Below are 26,485 nucleotides of genomic sequence, written 5' to 3' on the forward strand. Positions count from 1 at the left end.
AATCTAGGAGTTTATAGATGATTTTGAAAAAGACCACTGTAAGAATTTAAACGAAAATGATATACAGAATTCAGTGTGACTTTTAAAGAATATATCATAAGTGGAAGTAGTACCCTGCTAGCAGATAACGTCAGTAGTAATCATTAATGGTGAACAGGCAATGTGAAATACATTTACGTTGATGAATTTTGACTGTTTCAGGTTTTCCAGAGTTTTAATATGACAACATATGATTTGAGTGTTGATGTGTTAGATGTTCATGCAGTAAGTTCAATTTTCTTACGTTATTTTTGTTAGCATTGCATGGAAGTAAATGATTTAATAAATACTAGTGCTGCTACGACTAGTCGGATAGCCGTAAACGGTTAGAACTGGACGGTTAAATGGTTCGAATTCAACGGTACGGTTATTTGGAGATGTCCCCCATTACATAGAGTTGTGTTTGATTATATTCCTCTTTATAACAAAACTTGCCCGTTGTCATTTTGTATTTGATGTTTGAAAATCTTAGAATGTAACAGTCGTCCTACGATGTCAACTGCTAAACAATGATACTATTAATAGCACTCGTCGTAGTCATACGGCAAAGTCAACGGACCTTGTCCTGACTTTAGCTAATGTTAATCCAATCTAAATACTTCTCGGCATTTCTAACTATATTCTACCTTGTTTATTATTTACTTAATTTAGCAAGTTATTTGGCCTGTCTGTGTTATTATCTAAAACTAAGTCAATTTATATATAAATCAGTTTAAGTATATCTTGAATTACTGGGGTATGCTAGACTAAAATGTTGAATCTAGTTTGTCAGTTTTTATTTTGGTGAAAATAAACTATGGTATATAATATTTATATTTTGATGGGTCTCTCATAACATTGACAATGTTCTGTCCAAATAAAATTCCAGACCTGCTTGTGTTTTACATGTATCTCCACAAAATAACTTGTCAACAATGAATATTATATGTGGTTTATTATTTACTTAAAAACGTAACCACCATTCAGAATATAATCATAAAGGATAGAAAATGACATTATACTAGATTCGTTACTACGACATTCAACACGTTTCATAACTCGTAATTTCTCGCAAGAATTCTACTTTGGGTTTTAGTTAAATTAACCAATCATAAAAATTCTACTTGCAAGCGAGGAATTAATTCTTTATTGTCCAATCAATAGAAGTCTTCCAATTTACTTTATTCTATTCTTAGTAACATTGTGTAATCGTAATATATTATCGCCATCTGTCACGTACGAAGGGAAACAGAGTAGTGCCTATTGTTTTGTATATTATCGTAGATATATATTGAATTAAAAAATGTTTCAAATGAACCAAGTTAACCAGGTAAATAAATAACTACGGCCTTAGATAGTTTAAATTTTCATTAAAGAATTCCTGAAATTTTTGCGCGTGTAATGCCTTTTAGGCGAGTATAGCATGCGCACGAGTAATGACTCGCACCTCCTGACAAGCTCTGTTTTATGTTTAAAATTGATACCATACGGTTAACGGTTACTAACCGGTTAATAGCTATGGCTATTCGAATAACAAAAAGTCCTAACCGTAGGAGCACTAATAAATACTGTAGAACAAGATATTAAAGATGGGTTCCCCCGTACAAACTGGGTGATTTAATGGTACATATGGACTAAAAACATATTCAAACTAATTAATTTGTCATAAATTTGCTTCAAATCCTTCTCAAACATTGTAATTGCAATGGAATGTCCTGCTATAAAAATTTGATCAAACCAGGTCATGTTTACGTCAGGTGACTTACCTCTCTTGGAAGTCAGAGGAGAATTCATTGCATACATAAGATGATGTTGTCTTTAATCGCTTACTATTTATTACAAATATCGAATCCTAATTAAATTCTCGGATTATCCACTACGCGTGTCTTTTTCCGTCATTTTTATCTCAGAAAGTGTTGTACGTCTAACTCTTCATAAAGTTTATCAACTTGTACATCAAGCGCTCAATGTTCGCATGTGACCTTTGACATCACGCGTGCAGAAATTCCTAATCGTCGAGCTGTTGATTAGGGAAACCCTTGCATTTCTGTCCTGTATACGCTCCATGAGTGTTTTTCGGGGAATCCAGTATTTTTCTAGTAAGATTGGATATCTCTACTTTCCATATATACCAAAATTACCAAACTTTTATTGGAAATAACCACCCGATAAATACTTTTCTGGGAACCCATCTTTAATACATAGTGAAAATAATCTAACTAGAGAAGAGAGGAAATATGTGAATGTGTATTGGAATTAATGTGATATGCTGTATCCTATTCTTTGAATACCGTAGCAACTAAACTTGATTTCTTCCAAATAAGGAAGAAATTTTCTTGAATATGTGAAATCCTTTTTTTTTTAATTTCAGGATAGAAATACATTTCATAGATTTGATAAGTTTAATGCCAAATATAATCCCATTGGGGAAAGTCGTCTACGAGAAATATTTATTAAAACAGATAACTACATTGGTGGCAGATATTTCGCACATATTCTTAAGGTAATATTATGTATGCTAACTTAGAAAAAACAACGAAATGGCACATGTCATATTTAACCTTTAGGGTCAACAAGACAAATTAAATAATTTTGATTTATTTTCCTTGATGGATTCAGATATTGTTTGGGCAGTGTGATAATTTAGAATTTTTTAAATGAATTTGCTTGATCCAAATTGAGTTCGATAGTGGCCCCATAAATGAGCGAATTCGGATGTTTCTTAACAGTTTTGGGGTGTCTATACAGATGTGTGTATAATAAAATTGTTTGGAGCATGGGCATCTTTTTTTTTTTGTCAAATGTACACCTTTTCTCCTCATTAGGGCTCCCAAACTTTTCTGTCCCATATACCTTTGGCATCTGGGGTGTTGAATGGTCAAATGGTTAGTGCATGCGCACTGTATCATAAAGTCTGTCATTGAGTCAAATGGTGTGGTTTCAATTTCCCGGTTGTACGTGACAAGGAGTAGGATCACCTGTCCAACCTCGTGGGGTTTTCTCAAGGTCCTATGGTTTCCTCCCACTGCTGAAGACCCCTATAGCCAACCGAATTGTTGAAATACAAATTGAACCATATGTCAGTCCCAAAATGACCTAGTTTGTGTCAAGTGGACGTTAAACCCCATGTATCTTTCTCCCTGGCATCTAGTGATTTGAGTTGACACTTTTGTTTTAGCAATAAAAAAATTTACTGACAAGGGGGAATTTTAAGATACATTATTATTATTACATAATGACAATAATAGTACTGGTAATAGTACATGTACCTACTTTTGAATAAGACAGATCTGTATTGTAGTCATTTCATTTCATGTTTATTTGTATTACAGGAAGTAATGAGTGATTTAGAAGAAAGTAAATATCAGAATGCTGAATATCGTTTATCTATATATGGTCGATCTCGAGATGAATGGGATAAATTAGCTAAATGGGCTGTCAATCATAAAGTATATTCGGATAATGTTCGATGGTTGATTCAGATTCCACGGTTATAGTAAGTAGCAAGAAACATCTGATTTCTCTTTAAAGAATGTCTGATAACTGGAACTTGAGTGAATGGAGCCAATCAACTTGAGTATTAGTAGACCGTCTTTTGCCTGATAGTGTGTGTAGGAGCAACTTACACTATTATAAGTAATTATTGGTGTATTTTTGCTTCCATAACCTAAATGAACCTATCGATTGTTTCCTATACTAACTTCATTGATTGGCGACTATTGTTTGGCTGGTTCATCTATTCTCAAGAACAATTTAGCTGCAAAAGTGATGTTTTGTAATAATTAATGCAGTAGACATGATCTAGCAGTAACATTATCCTTATAGATCCTAACTACGAGTTTCGAGAAATCTATGCATAAAGAGGTGCACTCATTTCTCCCGTCAAAAGGCAAAACCTAGTAACTTACTTTTTTATCAAAATTGAGTTAGGACCAAATTTGCAGTTACTAGGGTATGTGCCTCCTGTTGTTGTACTAGATATTCCAATCTTTTGATTTTGTAAGCACTTACACCCATGACACAACCTAGCAACTTCCTTCATTTGCCTAGTATACCACAGCAAAACCTAGTAACTCAATAGTCAAATCAATGGATGAGATGGCGTTTAATATTCATTCATTACGTTTTCCTTTGTTTTCTCAAAATAAGAAAAAAGTGAGTTACTAGGTTTTGCCTTTTGACTGGAGATTTGGTGTTCATCATTAGAATATGAAGTTTATACGTCCACATTTTCATGTGGACGTATAATGTCGTCACTGGACACTCTACAGGTCACAATATGTAGATTTTGACCATACTTGAAATGTATGTTTATATCCCTTTTCATTGAGTCAACTGGCATGGTTTTGATTCCCCGGTTGTACGTGACAAGTAGTAGGGTCGCCTGTCCAACCTTGTGGGTTTTCTCCGGGACCTCCGGTTATGGCCCCTGATTGTACGAAAAATCGTGATTTTATCATAGGGACCCTCTAGAGGTCACAATTTTGATCTGATTTTGATGAAACTTAGAATATATGTTTATATCCCAAAGCTCTTGGATCCTTTCTATATCTGCGCTAATCGAACCCTAACTTTCTGGATTATGGCACTTTAATGTACGAAAAATTGCATTTCTGTTTATTTTGTTCTCTATCAATCTCTCGCAAAATCTCTTGCAGGAAAATGGCTTGTTTATGATTCAGTAAAGATTTGTACACATTTTATAAAGTGCTCAACAAATGCTTGCCCAAAAGGCTTCACTCTTAGTTTCTGAAAATTATGTTAATCTAGGGTAAATTTGAATATAAAATATAAAATTAGAAATATTTATTGGTGAAAGTGATAAGTTTTTAAAGAAGTTTTTGCTAAAAAAATGTACTATTTATAAAACACAAGATAAAGTGGTTTAGGAAATGGTTATATATTGTAGATGAAGACATTATATTATAATCTGACCCCAGTTGCCAGAATAGCTCATAGTTTTTGTTGATGTTACTCACTTTTGGCTTAAAATTGACCGAATGTTATTATACTTTTTCTACTGATTTGATTTTATGACAAACGTATGAAAACCCTATGAAAAATGTGATTGTTAATTTCAGTGATGTTTATAAGAGTAATAAATTAGTGAACTGTTTTCAAGATTTATTAGAGAATATATTTCTACCATTGTTTGAAGTCACCAACGATCCTAGCACTCATCCAGAACTACACTCCTTCTTACAACATGTAAGTTTTTGTTGAAGGACATATTCACAAAACAAGTGTAATGAGCATTATCTGCTTAATTGCAAATATATGTATTTTTTGTATTTTTTGTATTAATTACTAGGTTTTCTGATAGGCCAATCAAAGTAGTCGTAAATAGGTACAGTTCCTAGAGGTTGCCTGCTGTAATGGATAGCCTACCTTACAGTTCAGATTAATCAGTAATGGTGAAATTAAATGCAATGGTGTTTAACTGATAATGCTTGTAACCACTGCTTAGGAATTATCATCTGGGGATTGAATTTAGTTATTTACTTCATACACTGGACTAGAAGACCTATTGTTCCCTGTGACAATTGTTTAATAGGCATTATGCAAGAGCTAAATCTTCCTATAGCGGGTAATTCTTTATGCATTAATTGTTATATGAATTATTAATTAACTTTCCAAGAAAATAATCATCTTTTGATGCCATCAGATACTCTAGATTATCAATAGATTTAAATATGATTTGCAGTTGATGATGTAACGTAGAAATGGATAATCGAGACTTTGTTTATTATCGTAACAACAGCAGTAACAATGACACTGTAATTGTGATTTGTATCCGCTATAACTCGGCTCAGAATGGAGTAATTGGACTGAAATTTTCAATTTTATTAGGGCTAACACTTTTAAAACAGTGGATATTCAAATCTACTGTAAAACATAAACCATTAAGATATAGACCATTGCTAAATAAAAAGAATGTGATAAATCAGCATTGATAAGTGTGTTTGATTTAAGAGATTATTTAAACTGTTTATATCATGTTCTGTGGATGGGGTTATATCATTTCTTTTGACATAAAGAGTTCATTCGAGGTAATTTGTAATGATAAGTCAATCTTTGCCTTGCTTTGTGTAGATCTTATGTTAAACTTAAATGTACCATGTAAACTTATTATTTGGATTTTGTAGGTATCTGGATTTGATTCTGTAGATGATGAATCTAAATCTGAACACATCCAGTTTGATACAAAATCTCCACAACCAGAAGATTGGAACATGGATATTAATCCCCCTTATACATATTATCTGTATTATATGTATGCTAACATCACAGTACTTAATCATTTTAGAAGGTAGGTACATGTAAATATAATTTTCCATCATCAACATGTATCAGTATTAATTTGAGGACTATTACCAATTATTATCCTTATGAACAACAAAATTATTTACTATTATTTATGTGTCCAAATGGAGAAATTAACAAACAGAAAAATTTATTTTAAAAATATCTCTCAAAAACCATGTTCTGTATTGTAAGATGTTAATATTAGACATTTCATATAGTTTAGTATATATTTTATCTAGGGAAAGAGGTTTTCCTACTTTCACATTACGACCCCATTGTGGTGAAGCAGGAAATGTAACTCATCTAGTGGCCGGTTTTATGTTAGCGGAAAGTATATCACATGGTCTAGTTCTACGTAAGGTAAGACCATACAATCTTTAAAAGAATTTGCCAAGAAATATACATTTATGAAGCAACTACCTATAATGATAAAATAAAAATGTTGCATAGTTCATATACATTTACATGAATATTCACCAAAAATAAAGTTTTCTTCTGAAATTGTCTACTAGCGGTGACTGAGATTGGAAAATTATTTTAATTGATTTGTTTTATTTTTTTAAAAGACCAAAATCAAATTGGCCTTTTAGGGAAAATTTGCTCATATTTGGGTTTGTTTTTTTTTTGTTACAGGTTCCTGTGTTACAGTATCTCTATTACTTAGCTAAAGTTGGTATCGCCATGTCCCCACTTAGTAATAATTCTCTCTTCCTAAATTATCATCGGAATCCATTACCAGAATATTTTGCTAGAGGGTTAAATGTTTCCTTATCTACTGATGATCCCATGCAGTTTCATTTTACAAAGGTAAGATGAAGATTCCTATTTTTGAGAGAGAATAAAGGACAATCTAGTCAATATGGTTCTTTATTTCTTTATTGTGTGCTCTATATAAAATCTAACTACCATACTTTTTTACTGGTTATCTGTTCTCTTTGAAGCCTGATTTAAGCCACTGTGGTTTAAACTATTGTTAAGTGAGTTAAATGGAATATAAACTTTAACCTTTCTGTAATGTAAGTATAAAGGAAATAGAGTGAAAAGGGAACAAAAATATCTATTGTTTAGTTTACTGATATGATATTTTTATTATAGTAGGAACCATGTATCTATTGTTTAGTCTATTGATATGATATTGTTGTTTTTATAGGAACCGTTAATGGAAGAATATAGTATAGCTGTACAGGTATGGAAGTTAAGTTCTTGTGATATGTGTGAAATAGCTGCCAATAGTGTTTTACAGAGTGGATTTCCACACGAGGTGAATCTTTGTATTTAACATATATTTGTTTAATAATTATGCAGTTTCAAAAATAGTGATAATAATAATTAAATTAAAACAAGTTTTCTCATAATTATTTCTAGAGACATTACATAGAATCTTCAGTGCTCAAATGATAGTTCTAAAGATTTTAGATCCTTTTACTGCTCAGATGAAGTAGCTGCTTTGGTCATATATTTCGTTGGGCTGGCAGTCTATCTTTAAAATAACTGTATCTTTTACATTGTTTTTTCTCCTCATAAAAGAGAATTATTTTTGTCAGTAAAGAATATATTTTAGTCAAGAAATCTGATTATGTTATAGGTAAAACAGCATTGGCTGGGTCCAAACTATACTAAAGAAGGTGTGGCAGGAAATGATGTCACAAGAACTAATATTCCTGATGTTCGTGTTGCCTATCGTTATGAAACCCTGATGGAAGAATTACAAAGTATCTGTTTAGGAGCCAAGGCCTTTGATTATGATCACTCAGATGTCAAAAACTAAGTTTCTAGAGAATTTATCCTACTTTAGTTATTGTTATATTTAGCTATGTACTGTATAATAACACCTTGACAACTAGTATATAGATCAGTTGCAATGGAGGAAATCAGACATATCTAGTTCTTGATATTCAAGGGTACTGTATGTGAGTGTGCTTAATTTGTTGTACATAGGTTATAATTAAAATTATTGTCATTTATTCTTCAAAATGTGGGTTGCAATTGGCTTATTACAACCTTCATTAAAAATGATAAGGTTAATGGTTTGAACAAAGTTAGAAAGAAGAAGAAGTAATAAGAAATATTGTGCACATATGCATTTGTTACAGCTGAATAAATTGATGAGATTTTTAACATTAGTACAAAGTACATTGACAGGCGTAGGCAATCACTAATGCATTACAGAGACACACCTCCCTGCTTGTGTTAAGTAAAGGGTAGTAATCATGTTATCGACCATGGTTATACTAAATAGACATCTTTATGAAAACTTAGCTCTTGTCAAAATCTGGATTCGAAAAATTGATAGTTAAGGTAGTAGTCTGGTGTCCAGACTCTGGTCATTAGTGATACCGGTAATGTGTACAAAATTGATAAATTATCTTTTATATAAGCTTAATTCTAATAGCAATATAATTTAATTGCTCTGCATTTAATTCTCAAACTAAATACACAGTTGTGTATAGATTATTTGTTACACCAGTAATTTATTTATATACAATTTAACATAATAGATGAATAGGCTTATCTTGGCAAGAGTTATTTTGGTTATCCACTGCCAAATAGATTAAAAGAACGATTGCTTATCAAATTTTAAAATTAAAACCAGTCTTTGAGTAGTTATGCCTAACAGTAGCCAAAACATTAAAAAAAGTAAAAAATTTACTTAAAAACTAATCATATATAAACTCTATTGAAATGTATTAAAATAATAATAGACCAATGCTTCCATTATAAATAAAACCTAAGATCAAAATACGTTCTTCTGATTGAAATGTTTTAAGAATTTGTTATCATTTCAATATTTAAAATATTTTGTTTGTATTTCTTCAGCAATATTTGTTTCTGTATATGTCTAGAATAGAACTATATTTCCTCTTTGTCTTGTATATGTGGCATTTGAACGAATCAATTTTTTCTATTTTAAAGATTTGTCGGTATGTAATGTATGATTTTGGTGGTCATGAAATTGTTGATAATGAATAATTTTGTTTTTCCTAGAATATTTTAAGAGTTACAACCCTTTTTATTATTAGTGTGTTATATTTGTGTATATTTACTGAAATTTTTATTTCTTGTATGTTAAATTATATATAATACCCTGTGTTTTCAACTTTATCATATATCCAGTTGTATAGTCATTTTACAATAAATTTCTGGTTGGAGCAGAGGAAGTCAAAGAGAAAAATAATTGAGATTGCCTTATTAGAAACAATGTTTATCTGCCAAATATATAGAAAGTTTTTTGTAAAATTATTTTTAATGTGTGTTCAATTGTATGTATTTTGTACACAGGCATAATTCATAAAAATTAATTCCAATGGAATTTTGCATGTTATTTTTATTTTACCAAAATAATTAGTTTAAAATCAAATTTACAATACATACTTTTTAATTTTATTTGTGAAAAATTTTATTATTATATCTGTTGTGTGTTTACTGAACACAATGTGAATCTTGATTTTATCAAATATATGTAACTACTAGTTGATGCAGACTAACATCATTGATAAAGTTTGACTATTTACAGTTTTGACAAAAGCTGAACTTAATCTTCAGGACTGCAACCTGACAGTTAAGATTTAGTGTACAGTAGAACAATAGCATTTTAATGATCTCAGTTTTAGAAATCCCCAACATCTTCCAGAATATTGAGCACTAGTTATAATAGTAGCCAACACATCAATAATACAATTTATATACTCAGTAAATATAAATTCTTTATTGTGATAATTGTTTGTATTTAGGGACATAATAAAGAGTCCTACTCAAGAGGGGGAAAAAGTTAAAATTTTTAATTCAGGTGCAAGAACATGCAACTCGCCTTGAAATAAAGGAATATGCTTTGTTGAAACAGCTTTTTTTTTTTTACCAGTATTCAGTGAAAAAAGTCTTAAAGTATAACATAATTTTTATACGGCCACATTTTCATGTGGACGTATATTGTCGTCGCCCCTGTCCGTCCGTCCGTCCACAATTGTTTGTGAACAGTCTACAGGTCACAATTTTTATCCAATTTCAATGAAACTTGAAATATAAGTTTATCACCTTAAGATCTCGGTTCCTTTCGATATTGGCATCTATCGAACCGTAATTTCATGGATTATGGCCCCTGATTGTACGAAAAAATCACGTTTTTGGCTTGTGAACACTGTAGAGGTCACAAGTTTTATTCGATTTTGTTGAAACTTGAAATGTAAGTTTATAACCCAAAGATCTCGGTTCCTTTCGATATTCGCGCATATCGGACCGTAACTTCCTGAATTATGGCCCCTGATTGTACGTAAAAACACGATTTTTGGCTTGTGGACCCTATAGAGGTCATAATTTTTATCCGATTTAAAAAAACGTATTATTATATCACCGTTAAACCCTAAGGACGGTTGAGTTCGAATTTCGTGAAAATCGGCCTAAAACTGACAGACAAAATGGCTGCCGTTCGTTCCCAAATAGCGTAAAAATATTGTATATCAAGGTTGTGGACCCTATAGAGGTCACAATTTTTATCCGATTTTGTTGAAACTTGAAATGTAAGTTTAAAACACAAAGATCTTGATTCCTTTCGATATTCGCGCATATCGGACTGTAACTTCATGAATTATGGCCCCTGAATGTACGCAAAAACGCGTTTTTTGGCTTGTGGACCCTATAGAGGTCATAATTTTTATCCGATTTCAAAAACCGTGTTAATATATCACCGTAACACCATAAGGACGGCTTAGTTTGAATTTCGTGAAAATCGGCCGAAAACTGACAGACAAAATGGCTGCCGTTCGTTCCCAAATAGCCTAAAAATATGGTATATCAAGGTTGTGGACCCTTTAGAGGTCACAATTTTTATCCGATTTTGTTGAAACTTGAAATGTAAGTTTAGAATACAAAGATCTTGATTCCTTTAGATATTCGCGCATATCGGACTGTAACTTCATGAATTATGGCCCCTGAATGTACGCAAAAACGCGTTTTTTGGCTTGTGGACCCTATAGAGGTCATAATTTTTATCCGATTTCAAAAACCGTGTTAATATATCACCATAACACCATAAGGACGGCTGAGTTTAAATTTCGTGAAAATCGGCCCAAAACTGACAGACAAAATGGCCGTCGTTCGTTCTCAAATAGCGTAAAAATATGGTATATCAAGGTTGTGGACCCTATAGAGGTCACAATTTTTATCCGATTTTGTTGAAACTTGAAATGTAAGTTTATAACCCAAAGATCTCGGTTCCTTTCGATATTCGACCATATGGGACCGTAACTTCCTGAATTATGGCCCCTGATTGTACGAAAAATCACGTTTTTAGCTTGTGGACCCTATAGAGGTCATAATTATTATCCGATTTGAAAAAATCATATTATTATATCACCGTTACACCCTAAGGACGACTGAGTTCGAATTTCGTGAAAATCGGCCAAAAACTGACAGATAAAATGGCCGCCCTTCGTTCTCAAATAGCGTAAAAATATTGTATATCAGAGGTTACAATTTTTATCCGATTTTGTTGAAACTTGAAATGTAAGTTTATAACCCAAAGATCTTGGTTCCTTTCGATATTCACGCATATCGGACCGTAACTTACTGAATTATGGCCCCTGATTGTACGAAAAATCGCGTTTTTAGCTTTTGGACCCTATAGAGGTCATAATTTTTATCCGATTTAAAAAAAATGTATTATTATATCACCGTTACACTCTAAGGACGACTGAGTTCAAATTTCGGTATATCAAGGTTGTGGACCCTATAGAGGTCACAATTTTTATCCAATTTTGTTGAAACTTGAAATGTAAGTTTATAACTCAAAGATCTTGGTTCCTTTCGATATTTGCGCATATCGAATTGTAATTTCCTGAATTATGGCCCTTGATTGTAGGAAAAATCAGTTTCGTTTTAGCTTGTTTTCTATCCATCTCTCGAAAATGTGGGCGTATCCTGCCTGGCAGCCGCTGGTTTCAAAATGTTATTTTTAATCGATCATGTTGTGGTAAAAAGTCGAAAGTTTATTAATGTCACCTTGGAATGATAATTTAGAAGGGGATTGTATGTGAATAAATATCTGGCCATAATATTGGCATTTATAATACCAATATTAAATTTTTTGAGAACATAAAATGGTTAGTATGTTCATTTCCTGCCTTATTCCTTTTGCTAAATATATGATTATTACATACAGATTTACAGTAGACAACCATATTCTTTCAAAGAGATATATATGAATATTCTAGTATAAAACTGCCTGATAGAGCTACTTACTCTGATAATAAGCCCTAATGTACGGAAACGAATATAATGAGGTTAATGTATATTAAACCTAGCTATTTAAGAATTAATATTATACATATATGTTTGTTGTTCTTTCATGATTATATGAAAGCATTTTATTTTAATTACCGGTAAAACTAAAATTTAAGATGTTCACAAAAAACATTTGTGGCAAAGATATCCTTACTTGTAAATGAATTCCACATTTATAAAACTTTTTTTTTTTTTTTGGTAAAGAATTTAACTAAACTTGCCCTTGAAACAAGTTTGATAGTGTTTATACAAAACACAATCACACACTTATACATTAATTAAAATATCTAGTAGATTAATGTGTATTGTTTTTCTTTTTAAATTGCACAGAACCTTTGTTTACACAGACAGATGTTGATTTCAGAGTTCTACTCTTTTTAAGAAAATTGAATTTTATGATGTCACGTTTAAAGAAATCTAGGTCAAATATAAATTCAACTCTCAGCGATCAGTTAATAATAGTGAATAGTTTGCAAATATATAACGATATTGACAATTGGATATGAATGGTAGGACACGATAGATTTTAAAAATTTACTTACATTTTCAAAATGGTGACACTTCGGTGAATTTTTACTTGAATAAAGAATTGATCGCTGACTCCTATTATTGACAAACATTTTTTAAAGACAAAACTAAAGAAATTGCACAGAACATTTATTTACAAACCGATTTTGATAAAAAAAATTTTTAGAATAAGCACTAAATAACCCGATTAATCAGTTAGCATCAAAATTTTATCTCATTTCAAAGTTTGACCCTTTTTAGAAAAAAAAGTTTTAAAAAAAAAATCGAGTCCAAATATTAAAATTCTACTCTCAATGATCAATTACTAATAGCGATCAATTTCCCAAAAAATATAAAGTTATTGAAAATCAGGGGCCTGTTTCACGCAATTTGAAATTTGATTGGATAATATTAGATTGATTTTAGTGCTAAGCCAACCAAAATTCAAGTTTCGTATCTACTAAAATTGGATTTTATCTTTAGTTAAAATTTCAAGAAACAGGGCCAAGATAAGAATTGTAGGATGAGATAGACATACACTTTCAAAATAGTGACACTTTCAATGAGTTTTAACTTGATAACTGTACTCTTAATAAGGCAAAATTAAAGAAGTTAAAAATCTGACATTGATTTTAGAAGGGAGATAATAGGAAAATATTTGTTGATATTTTTGGATAATTTGTATAATTAGGTAAACACATGCAAAGAAGAGACCATATTCTATTAAACAAAAATTGTGAATTGCTAACATTTTTAAAATTTTACTTATTCATAAGGCTGCTGAACTAGATAACTTTCAGATAGTATAGAGTTCAAGTCTGTAGAATGTCTACTTTTTTCTAAAGAGTTAAAAATAATTTTTATAAAAACTAATTAGTAAAAGTCATGCAAAGAGTTTAAGTTAAGATTCATGTAAAGGGTTTAGTATTGATGTAAAATGTTTTAAGTAGAGCATTTGATGTAAACTTAAGAGCATTTGATGTAAACTTAAGATTTATGTAAAAAGTTTAAGATTGATGTACAGATATTAAGATTGATAAAGAGTTTAAGGCGGATATGAAGAGTTTAGTACATAGACAAATTTTATGTAAAGTTGACAATATTTGAAAAGAGATTTAAAATCACACCCTGTTTCTATAAAAACTCACAGAATGAAGTACACACAAAAATAATAAAACATAAGAATTTGAGAATCTCAAATTTGGGCACAAATCTATGCCTAGATATAACAATTGAATTTACTAAAGTTCTGCGACTATTCTTCATTGTTTCAAATGGAATGCCTAGAATCCTTTCCAGGGTATAATTGCAATGAATAGATACCATAATAATACACAGAACACAATTCTATGGAATGCAATTATATTCCACAAATAACTTATGGAGATTGTTGACAAGGGTTGCACCAAATTTGTTTTGCTTCATTTCTTTTTCAAGTGTTCATAATGAATGTTACTGTATAACCCCCCCCCCCCCCCAGAAGACTGTGAATAGGTACTGTGATGGTTTATTTGCTTTATGTAAATATATATAGTTCTTTGTTAAAGTTTTTAAAATATTAAATTTTAAAAATGTGATATTACAGAAATTTTATTTTATATTTAAAGTAAATCTATATTTGTTGTCCATAATTGTTATTGAATGTTTGCATGTGTTGATATTTAGTTAATTGATAAACAATATTGCTAGTAAATATTTGTGTGGAGTTAGTTACATGTCTGAGAAATAAAAGGATTGCAATTAGGAAATGGAAAATATAATTTTCATTAACCCTTTAGCATCTGGACTGCTAGAAACTGGCTCCCACTAGTGACCTAAACAGCTTGAGTCATGCGAATAGTGTTAAGCTAATTAAAAAATTGTAGACTAGTTCTGTTATTTAGGTAGTTTGCGATGATCCTGGAAGCAGTGAATTCGGGAAATCAATATTTACATGTATCAGGTGATAAAGGGTTAACTTTGTTTAGCTCCGAGAATAAAATGATCTGTAGTCAGCTGTCCTTAAATACTGCTCGCTTTTGCACAGGGTGAATACTGATAAATAATTATCAACGCAGTCATTAATTACACAGCATTGATTGAGATGGTGTTGCAAAGTTACGATCTTTCCAGCCTTTATGGTTTCATTTACAAGGAGTATCACCTGAACAAAATAGCAGCCAAAAATAGTTCACACAATGTCTTGATCCACCAGTTAACAATGCATTCAACACATTTCAAATTTGACATGGTCATTGTACCTCCTAGAATCCAGACTGTAGTATTAGTTGTACTGTAGGAGAAACAGTGATGATATGATACTGGATAAAATGTGAGACTAACACATTTAAATTCATCACACAAAAGTACTGTATCATTTACTAATGGCTTTCTGTTGATACTGAACAGTATTTTGAAATAATGATGACTCAGTTAATGGCATATAATTTCACTAGTAACTCAAGTGTTAAAAGTGAGTAGTATTGATTTTTCACTATTAGCAGTATTAGATTGTAAAAAAAAAAAACGTGTCCACAGATAGAGCCAGTGTTTAGTTACAACTAACTAACTCTATATATCCAGCATTCAACAGCCTTAGCTAAATATGAAATTAGTAAAGAAACCGATTTCAGCTAAATAAAATGAATCCTAAATGAAACAACACATCAGATCATCACAAACACTTTATTGTGGACAATATCAATGATTTGTAGCACCTTTAAGATGTCCCAGAATTCAAAATACTTCCCTGGCATAGAATCAGGAAGTCAAACTACTCAAGAGTTCAAGATTATTGTAATTATACTGTGCAACATTGACAAATATCCAGATGTTGAACGTGGTTGTTGCCTACTTAAATTTTAATAATTTTAAGGTTTAGTTATGACTTGCAAGTTTGAAATAAAAGTTTGTTATATGATATGATATGTAACTGAGTGTTTTTATTTTTGTTTCTTGCTGAATATTTGTAATATGAAATTTATTCGCTGGATCTCAAATGTTAAATGAAATGAAAATGAAATGAAATGAAATGGGGTTTAACGTCCTACTGTTCTGCTCCTAACCTGGGCTAATGAAGATGGGCATATGCCATACAGTGTGCTATGAGGGAAATTTTGCCCGGCCTACTCTTATATCGAATTCCAACTGCCAAGGGATCTTTTACGTGCACACCAATGTGTACACGGGACCTCGATTTTTCATCCCATCCGAACGACTAGACAACTGTCCTTGTCACGTCCTCCTTTCTGCATCACTGACAAGGGGAAACCACGCCGGAAAATCTGGATGAACTTTCTCGGCCAATGCAAGGATCGAACACCCGACCTCCAGGCTAGCGAGCCAGTCTCAGATGGGAAGTGTAGCCTATACTTTTATAAATCACAAAAGCTATATTGATTTATGACGAAATGCGGGTTACATTCGGCACCATGCAGATGATAGCGCTAACCCAAACCCAAGACCTAGCCCTACATCTTACACTAACTCACAATCCCTGGCAACAATCACGTGCTCTAACCCTGTTTACAACTCATGACTTCTGGAAAATATGCATACAAAGAGCGTACGTGTGTAATACGAAGGTTGTGGACCCTCTAGAGGTCACAATTTTATCCGATTTCGATGAAACTTAAAACATATCTTTATATCCCAAAGATCTCTGCCCCTTTTGATATTTGCACATTTCAGGCCATAACTTCCTGGATTATTGCCCCTGATTGTACAAAATATCACGTTTGTTTTTAGCTTGTTCTCTATCCATCTCTTGCAAAATATGGGCTTCATTCGATGAAACCAGGGGTCAGAGAAACAGTACTACCAAACACTTGATACATTGGAACAAAACAACCCCAAACACTTGATGACATGTAATTTTGATGAAGAAATAATAACTTGGGAGCCCAGTGAAATTTAATCAAAATATTGAGTCCAAAAGGTTTGAGGTCTACAGCACATATTTTACCCCTAGATCATTTTGGAAAGGCAAGTCTTAAGTTTTATAACCTGTGCATATACCTGGGAGCGCTCCCCCTAACCCTCACAAATGTAATGGGGGTTAAAATTCGATGTTCATCCACAATTTTCTTGCAAACGTTTCATACTTAAAACTAAGAAACAGAATGCATGACTTAAGAGCATAAAATGTTGTGCTAATGCTACTTAAGAGCTTAATTAAATGACATTAATTAGTGACCGTAATTAAAAATTAGAGTCCATAACTGAAACAAAGACTAAAACCTAGCTAACCAAGTCAGGAAAACAAAAAATATCACTTAAGGGCGACAAAAGTTGAACAAACCTTGCTTAAGATTGGTTCAATGCTCAAGGGTCACTATTTAGTGACTGTAATTAAAATTTAGAGTCCATAAATGAAACAAAGCCTAAAAGCTAGCTAACCAAGTCAGGAAAACAAAAATATCACTTAAGAGCGACAAAAGTTGAACAAACCTTGCTTAAGACTGGTTCAATGGTCAAAGGTCACTAATTAGTGACCGTAATTAAAATTTAGAGTCCATTGCTGAAACAAAGCCTAAAAGCTAGCTAACTTAGTCAGGATGCCAGAAATATAACTTAAAAGCGACAAAAGTTGATCAAACTTGGCTTAAGACTGGTGACAAAGGTCATATTTTGGGCCACATTATGACCAATCAACCAATCAAATTGCTTATCTAAATCAAAACATATTTTATTGCAAAAAATATTCTTTACAAAGGGATAAGAACAATTTATAACAAATTATGAATCTTCTCCCAAAATATCAGTCAAACTTTTATATAAAATAATATGGCGAATTGTTTTTTAATTTAACTAACATAAACATATATACATCTATTTACAAAATTCATTGTAATGCATACGAATACGTTAACTTATTGGTACATTATTACAGTAATTATTTTTAATTATATATAAAACGTTTTGAGTCTTTGATATACCTTTGAATAAGTAAAACTAACATTCTATTTAATTTTTTTGATAGCAACGATGAACCGTTTAGAAATATTTCGTGTAATTCAGGGAAAGGAATATTTCCAAGCCATGTCAGTTTACTGAAAAGGGCACAGCGTTGAATACTATACTTCGGGCAATCAAAAAAATAATGATACGAATTTTCGACAGATATAGCGTTACAACTACAGTATCGATTTTCAATTATATGTGAACGAAATAGATCGAAATTTAAGCTACTACATCCATGTCGAATACGATTGTGATATATAGATAATGGCCTAGAACCAATGCTTCTGAATTTTGGTGGCTTTGTTTTAGGTTTTAGAGATTTTTTAAATTCTTTAACGTTTGTAATGTCTTTTAAATCTTTTGATAAATTATTGTATTCATGAATAGTTTTCGGAAAGAATGATTTTCGTCTGATACTAACACGACAACGGGATTCCCGAATGTTGGAGTTTCGTAAATCGTAAGGTGCGTTGGATTCGTTTACAAAATGTATAGTATTAGTAAAATACACGGGACAGATTCCATGGATAATTTTATGTAACTGATACAAACGTCTAAGCTTTCTTCTTTCGCTCAATTTTGACCATGCAGTTTCAAAATATAAAGATTGTCTGGAGGCGTAAATTGTATTTCCTGTAACAACCCGAGCTGCTTTCATCTGGAAAATTTCTAATTTATCGGAATTATAATTACTACAGTTATCCCAAACCTCACAACAGTATTCGATTATAGGCAAAATAAAACATTTATAGAGTTTATTAAGTGAATCTTGAGAAATTACAAATTTTAATTTGCGAAGTTGATTAAGTTTGAATGAAGCTACTTTAAGTATAAAGTCAACATGATAATTCCATTTCCCATTATTCTGAAGAAACACCCCTAGGTGCTTATGGACCGATGTATCTAATATATATGTGTTATCATATTTAATATTAAGCGGATAATTGATTTTTTGGTAACTGAAAATCATTAGTTTTGTCTTTTCTGGATTAAATGTCAGTAACCATTTTTTAGACCATTGTAATAATTTCGATAAATTAAAGTTTAATTCAGATTCAATCTTTTCAAAACATTTTGAAGAAGACGACAAAGACGTATCGTCAGCGAATAAACGAGTGATTCCTAATAAACCATCAGAAATATCGTTGATGTAAATAAGAAATAATAAGGGTCCGAGAACTGACCCTTGTGGTACCCCAGAATTTGTATGCCCAATATCAGATGATATGTTGTCTATCAGTACCATCTGATCACGATTTGCGAGATAAGATGAGATGAGATCATGTAATTTACCAGTGATACCGTAATTAGATAATTTATGTAACAGGCCCCTGTGAGATACTTTGTCAAAAGCTTTCGATATATCACAAAATATGAAAGCTATAGATTCTTTCTTGTCAAGTGAATTGCATATATGATCGTACATTTCAAGCAGTTGGTGCACGGTTGAGACTCCTGGGAGGAATCCAGATTGATATTTATTAATCAAATTGTTATTTAAAAAGTAGGTCAATAAGTGTTGATAAACTATACGTTCAAATAATTTAGAAACACTATTTAGTAAGGATATTGGTCGATAGTTTTGAATATTACATCGTTCATCTTTTTTATGTAGTGGGATAACGTGAGCTAACTTCCATTTGCTTGGAAATATTCCGTGGCTTAAAATCCTATTGAATATTAAATATAAGGGATAACATATAGTTGAATAAATAGAAACTAGTATTTTATTATTTAGATTGCCTGGTCCACTAGATTTTGACGTATTAATTTCTTTTAATTTTTGCTTTATAGTATTCAAAGATATATCAATAGGTTTACAGTCAGTTTCATATCTTTGTGAAAATTCGGGCAAAGTATTCATGTCTGTTATAGTGGATATAGATGCAAAATATTCGTTTAATAAATTAGCTTTTGATTTCTGGTCGTAAATTAAAGACTTGTGCTCTTTACAGTAAAGTGGAGGAATATTTCGGGAGATTCCCGAAGACACAAAACTTTTCATAATAGTCCAGTAGTCCTTTTGAGAATTTGATTTTAACTGATTGATTTTATCATTTATTGTATTATAGTAATGCTCCTTGGCATATTTCTTCATATTGTTAAATTTATTCCTGGCTTGCTTGTATAACTTAAGAGTTAAGTCATTTTTTGATCTGAGTGCTTTCTTTCTTAATCTGTCGCGGATTCGTATTTGAATTCGAATTTCATGACTAAACCATGGCTTGTCTTTTGGACGAATTGTTATTATCTTCGAAGGTAGATGCTGACATATTATTTCATCCATTTTCGTATCAAATTTTTCAATGAGTTGGTCTATGGAAAAATTTTCGCTTAACAGTTCATCCCAATTTGTATTGTTAATTTCATTATTAATATTTGTAAAGTTTGCGCGTTTATAAATAAATATTTTGCGTTGAAAAGCATTATTATGGTGGTTGGATGATTTAAAAAACATAAATGTAGCATAGTGATCTGACACATGACTGGGAACTTCTAAGGTATCAGCTTTTAGTAATTCAATTGTATTTGATATTATAATTGGATCAATAAGACTACTGGAGGTTTGAGTTATTCGTGTTGGTTTGGTTATTACATTTTTTAGATCGTGCGCATATAAAATAGGTTGGAGCAAATTATTTTCGTTTAACAGATCGGCATTCAGATCACCTAATAAAATAACTTTATTTGAAATATCAAGTGCTTTTTCGATTGACTGATCTAATAAAGACCAATAATTAGTCGGTGATTTTTCAGATCTATATGTACAACAGAGTAAAATTTGTAAATTTATTTTTATCCAAATAACATCAGCATCAAATTCGAGTTCCGTCAGTCGGGTACATGTCATATCGCTTCGAACGTATATCAAAACACCCCCACCGTGACAGTTTCTATCTTTTCTGTAAGGTGAATCATACTCAGATAGTTCTAATTGGGTACTATCAACACGTGAGTCAATGTGAGTTTCAGTAAAGCACAAAATTTGGAAGTCAGTTAAGCTGTCTGAAATGTATTCAAGTTTTTGTCTGATTGAACGCGAGTTTAGGTGAAGTATTGACAAATTACTTAAATGGCTATTTGGACCTGGATTTGGGTGAATACCACAAACAACTAACAGTAACATTAAGGATTGCTTTACACGTAAACCACACCTATAAACACACTGATTAATAGAAAGTTTAGTTAAACAGTACTTATACAGAATACACCTTTTACGACTTAAAAATAAGATAATTTTCATTAAAAATATACATATTATGAATGCATTCCAAATTTGATACTTTCTTGTTAAAATGTAATATGAATTAAGCGTATGTTTTACAGCTATACTCTTATCAAGGATAAGTTCGTTATTTGATAAATTAAACGATTTCCTTAATATGTAACAAATGTGAACATGTTTAGATTTTATATACAAAATATATACATTTGCAAGGTAGAGATATGCAAACACCACGGTATTAATATGTATGAAACCAAGATTAACAATTGAGATATCACCATTTAATTAAAAAAATAGAGATCTTGACTATGTACCAGGTGATATAAGTTTTCATTTTGAAATGTAAATAATATTAGCATAACTGTAAAGGGATAAATTAAAATGGATTCGAGATTATAGTACATATTTGATAATGGAAGATAAGGTCGTTGTAAGCACTATTCTGGTGGCATCATCGGCGTGCTAGATTTTGAGCGTGATGGAGTAAGGTAATACGTTATGTCCTGGGATCTAGGAGTCCTGATAGTAGTGGTAGACCCGTGTTCCATCGTTCCTCTTGCTTCAGCTCCTGAATTACTTTGAATTTCTGGTTGAGAAACGTCTGCGGTTTTGACATTAGTTATATCACTGCGAAGTAGGTCATCGACGCAAGTGTGGTGGTCAACTTTTACTATTTTTTCATTAAGGAGTTTAGCATAAATTTTACCCTCTGTAGACCAGGTATTCAGAACTGATGGATGCTTAGATGTTCTTGAGAGTAACTGGGAATTGAGTGGTGTCAGATCTTCACTAATGGAAATACCACTTCCTTTTAATTTTCGACGATTTTTAATTACAAATATTTTATATTTTCTAGAGAGAAATTTAACTATGATAGATCTATTCTGGTTAGGTTTAAAAGTGCCTATTCGATGGGCTATATCAATTTGATCTTCCGTCATGCTAACACCTATTGACAAAAATACTTTTAAAGCTTCCTGAATTGACTCAGAATAATTTTCGTTCATTTTGTCTGGAATTCCAAAAATTCGAACGCTTGAGCGCCTTGTCCACTGCTCTAAATTATTTACCTTACTACAAGCTGCGGAGGCAATCCTTTCAGCAGCTAGAATTTGAGATTTCACTTGAGTTTCGACTATCGCCTTCAGTTTCTTGTTTTCTTCCCTTATTTCGTACAAATCCTTTTCAAGTTGATTAACCTTTTCACTGATTATTTTCATTACGTCAAGTTTTACATTTTCTATCTTCACTTCGATTGTAGACTGTATCGTTTTCAACTGGGCCATAAGTTCTTCATTTGAAACCGATGTAGCCATTTTAGATGGTATCTCCACGGAGTGTCTTTCTAAAGATTTTTGTTTCTTCCCGACTGGTTTATTTGGGTTGAGACATTCAAGCAATGAGTTTTCGTCACTTGACCAATTGCTTGATGTTGAACTCTTTTTACGTTTGGTGTGTTTTCCCATAAGGACCAGTCAACCATGAAAAAATTCTGATGCAATAAAACTAAGATGTTTTTAAATAAAATCAATGTTTTATATCACGTAAAATTCGATATCTTCAATTAACAAACATAATCACCACATATTGTTGGAATTTTAGGAGTTAGTTGAGTCTTGGTTTCATAACATAAGTTTGTTATTTAGGAGCTCACAGTCACACGTCTTACTGTTGTCGCCATCTCGGCTTGGCCTAAAGAGACGACGAAAAACTGTGCGAGGAATCATACATTCCTTATAGGATATGAAAAGAAAAAAACCTGTTAAGTTTTCCCAGTTATTCTAAATATTGCGAATGGAAGTACAGAAGTGGATAACTCTCTGGTTTAAAAAGAACACAGACAATTAAATAATAAATAATTAGCCCATATAAAGATATATATGATTCGAAACGTGTATGTGTTCGCCTTAACATGGATATTTACGGAAATGTCTTCAAAAATCAGTCGAAATGCCACCTTGGTGAAAAAAGGGTCGAAATCGGAAGGTTATTTTTGGTATAATGCTATCAAGACTGCACATCCCCGGTGGGTTGCCTGCAGGGTATAAAAAAGTACACGCGTATTAAACATTATCTTGGGAAAGTACACCCATTAGGCATAAAAAATATCAAAAAACGAAAATCGCCTATAGAGGGCCTTTTCCATGGTGAGCCAATGACTAATTTCTTAAATTTTTACAAGACTAGCACACGAAACAAGCTCGAAATTGTTGTCGTATTCGGGCGACACAAGGTGTTCAGAGCAAAACATGTTAAATGATCTTTTTGTTTTCAACTATTCCTATATTAAGTCATTTTTACGATCATTTCTTTCAATAATTCTGACGTCATTCGCGAAAAGTCACTCATTCAATTTCGTAACCATATTGATATCAATCTAACTTTTGGTTAGATTTTTGAAAATTATATTTTCCAAGTATGGATCTTTGTTTCTGTTAACTGTCAGCCATGTAACCGATGACCATATTATTAGCCCTGTGAGGAGATATTGGGCGTGGTCTGACTTGGGGAAAGCCCCGGAAATTTTGGTTAGATTTGTGAAATATTTACTCCAGCTATGGATACCTTTGTTTCTAGAAGGTTTCAGCCATGTAACTTATGACTTAATTTTTGGAACCTTGAGGGGTACTTTAAGGTGCTGCTGTGGCTATATGCACCAGCAGTGCCCGATCTGACCAGTTGATTTTTACCAACTACAAATTGGGGGGGGGGGGCAAACCTTTGTCATTAACTCCTGGACTGCAACATTTGCAGCAGAATTCCCATACAACCAAACCGCTTCACCGTTCCGTGGCCAAAAACAGAAAAGAGCGCCACACAATGAAGATGAAAACACTGAAAAGTTAAATAAATAATTGATCCTTACTTCAATAATTAGTATCAAATTAAAACATAGAAATAGTTCATATATATATACACTAAGCAGCAAAAGAAACGTCAGGTTGATATGTTACTCTGAATAGACGTATTGCTGTAGCACCATGGTTCTTTTGTCAGACGTGGAGAGCGGGGAAACCAAAATCCGGTCGCCACATCCTACGTATGACCCATGCATCTTTTCTTACTACATATCGTATAGTAGCCCTGTGATCGTCTACTATTTTCACTTGTTGTCTTTGCTTCCCCTTCACGTTGTGTATTTACTTCTTCTTGTCTATCTCAGTTAGTTAAGACGTTTGTCTTATCAGTAATAACAATACAACAGTTCGTTTTTACATTTTATATATCATAGCCGGATAAATAGAGCGGGAGCCCAGAGGGTTAACCTAGCTGAAAAGTCTACCAATTTTCTCCTATATGGTATCAATGCATGTATATCTGGTATCATCAGAATGTAAGTCTGTCGGGTTTCTGGTGGTGGGTGTGGTATTCCACACCCAAAATGCCATGCCCCCCAACTAGGCTAGATAACTCTTGTCAGGGATACTCTACCACTACAAATGTCTGACAATTACATAGCTCTGTCAGGGGTAACCCACCTCTAGAAATGTCTGTTAGAGTGTTCTTGTAACACCTGAAGATGTACGGTACACTGCTGTACGATTTTCATGTTGTACACTTTTGAGCTAATCTAACCTAATTGGGGTGCATGGCATTTTAGGCGTGGAATACCACACCCACCACCGGAAACCCGGCAGGCTTACATTCTGATGATACCAGATATACATGCATTGATAACATATAGGAAAAAATTGGTACACTTTTCAGCTAGGTTGGCCCCCTGTGCTCCCGGTCTAACAAGCATAGTAAAGATTACAATACTAAAGTCATCCTCAAACACTAGCCAGTCAGTCTCCATGAAGCGAGTCTGCTGATAGAAATTGCTACATCTTTTCCCTTCTGAAATCAAGCTGCTGTCTGGCGAATTCTCACAAGTATAATAGTTTTGTAGCTTTGGATTTTGGACCTTCAATTATCTAATTGGTCAAATATGATGTAAATAATTAGAGAGATTGGTTAATTGAGCCAAATGACGTCGAAACCCACCTTATATGGTTAGTGGAACTTTACTGGAGAAACCTCCCAACCTAGAATTGAATGTTAACCACATTATGACTCTTTTTTATGTAACAATCTGTCACTCATGTGAATCTACTAACTTGCCAGAGATATTAATTAATGCTATCCTTAATTTAAAGAGCAAAGCAAAAACTTTGGCAAAAGTCTTACATTGCACAAAACTTGCCAACTGTTTTTATTGTATATTTGTGACCACATCTCCAACTTTACATGAGCAATAAGGCTCCTTCCTAAACACAGGAAATGTTCTCAAACACGCAACCTGACTTCTGAGATGGTAATGTGTTCTCCATGATTTTCATGTATCTGATGCTGCACGTGTTGTTCACCGGGGCCAGCCCTATAAAACGGCACCCCCATACCTGGTTGAATCATTCACACTACAACGTCAGCAGCATGCCACGAGTCACGAGAGCTCAGAGGAACCATGCGCTTGGGCGACTCGACGCTGGCCAAACTGCCCAATCCGTTGCCAATCACTTCCAGGTCAATGTTCGGCCATCTACAGGCTTTAGCAACGCTTTTGGGTCACCAACATTACGGATGATCGCCGCCGAACTGGTAGACCAAGGGTTACCACAAGGCGACAAGACTGCCATGTTGTGCGACAGTACGTGCAGAATCCCTTCACACAGGCATCTGAGACAGCACGTCAGACAGTGGGAACACACGGAAGACCCATCAGTGCCGATACAGTGCGACGACGTCTCACCAGAGAGAACATCCATTGCCGTAGACCTTACCGTGGACCGATCCCCACCCCTCGCCATCGACGTGAACCTCTACAGTTTGCCCAATAACACGAGAACTGGCGACACAGGTAATGGAGAACTGTTCTGTTCACAGATGAGAGTCGGTATTTCGTATCAACTGCAGATGGCAGGACCAGAATATGGGGTCGACATGGCCAGCGTTATTCTGACCAATGTATCATGGAACGACATGATGAGGTCCAAGCAAAATGGTTTGAGGTGGAATCGGCCTGAACCTGAGAGTGGGTCCTATGGTGTTTCAAAATCCTGGTCCAGGGAGAGGAGGCGGCATCACAGCAGTGCGCTACATCGATCAAGCTCTCAGACCCCACGTCATACCACATTTCGTACGTTTTCCACCATGACAGCGCCCGTGCCCACGCCGCCAGATTTACTCGGGACTTTCTACAGCAGAACGGTGTCAACGTTATGCACTGGC

General features: G+C 33.2%; 1 protein-coding gene across 5 annotated transcripts in view; it reads left to right on the forward strand.

The window, feature by feature from the left end:
- The window catches only part of LOC126831459 (AMP deaminase 2), a 37,421-nt gene extending 21,410 nt beyond the window's left edge, over positions 1–16,011 (forward strand). For 3 of the 5 annotated variants that reach the window (XM_050561959.2, XM_050561960.2, XM_050561962.2), the window contains 9 exons: positions 202–264; positions 2,390–2,521; positions 3,351–3,514; positions 5,100–5,226; positions 6,165–6,328; positions 6,564–6,684; positions 6,958–7,131; positions 7,475–7,585; positions 7,910–16,011. In XM_050561959.2, the coding sequence (XP_050417916.1) occupies positions 202–264; positions 2,390–2,521; positions 3,351–3,514; positions 5,100–5,226; positions 6,165–6,328; positions 6,564–6,684; positions 6,958–7,131; positions 7,475–7,585; positions 7,910–8,092 (1,239 nt within the window). In that variant the 3' untranslated portion in view covers positions 8,093–16,011. Of the gene's footprint in view, positions 1–201; positions 265–2,389; positions 2,522–3,350; positions 3,515–5,099; positions 5,227–6,164; positions 6,333–6,563; positions 6,685–6,957; positions 7,132–7,474; positions 7,586–7,909 lie in introns of those variants that run through there. The other 2 variants (XM_056103163.1, XM_056103164.1) reach the window with 1 other exon arrangement.
- Positions 16,012–26,485: the final 10,474 nt, after the last annotated feature.

Source organism: Patella vulgata, chromosome 9, assembly GCF_932274485.2.
Source record: "Patella vulgata chromosome 9, xgPatVulg1.2, whole genome shotgun sequence".
NCBI classification, from domain to species: Eukaryota; Metazoa; Mollusca; class Gastropoda; family Patellidae; genus Patella; species Patella vulgata.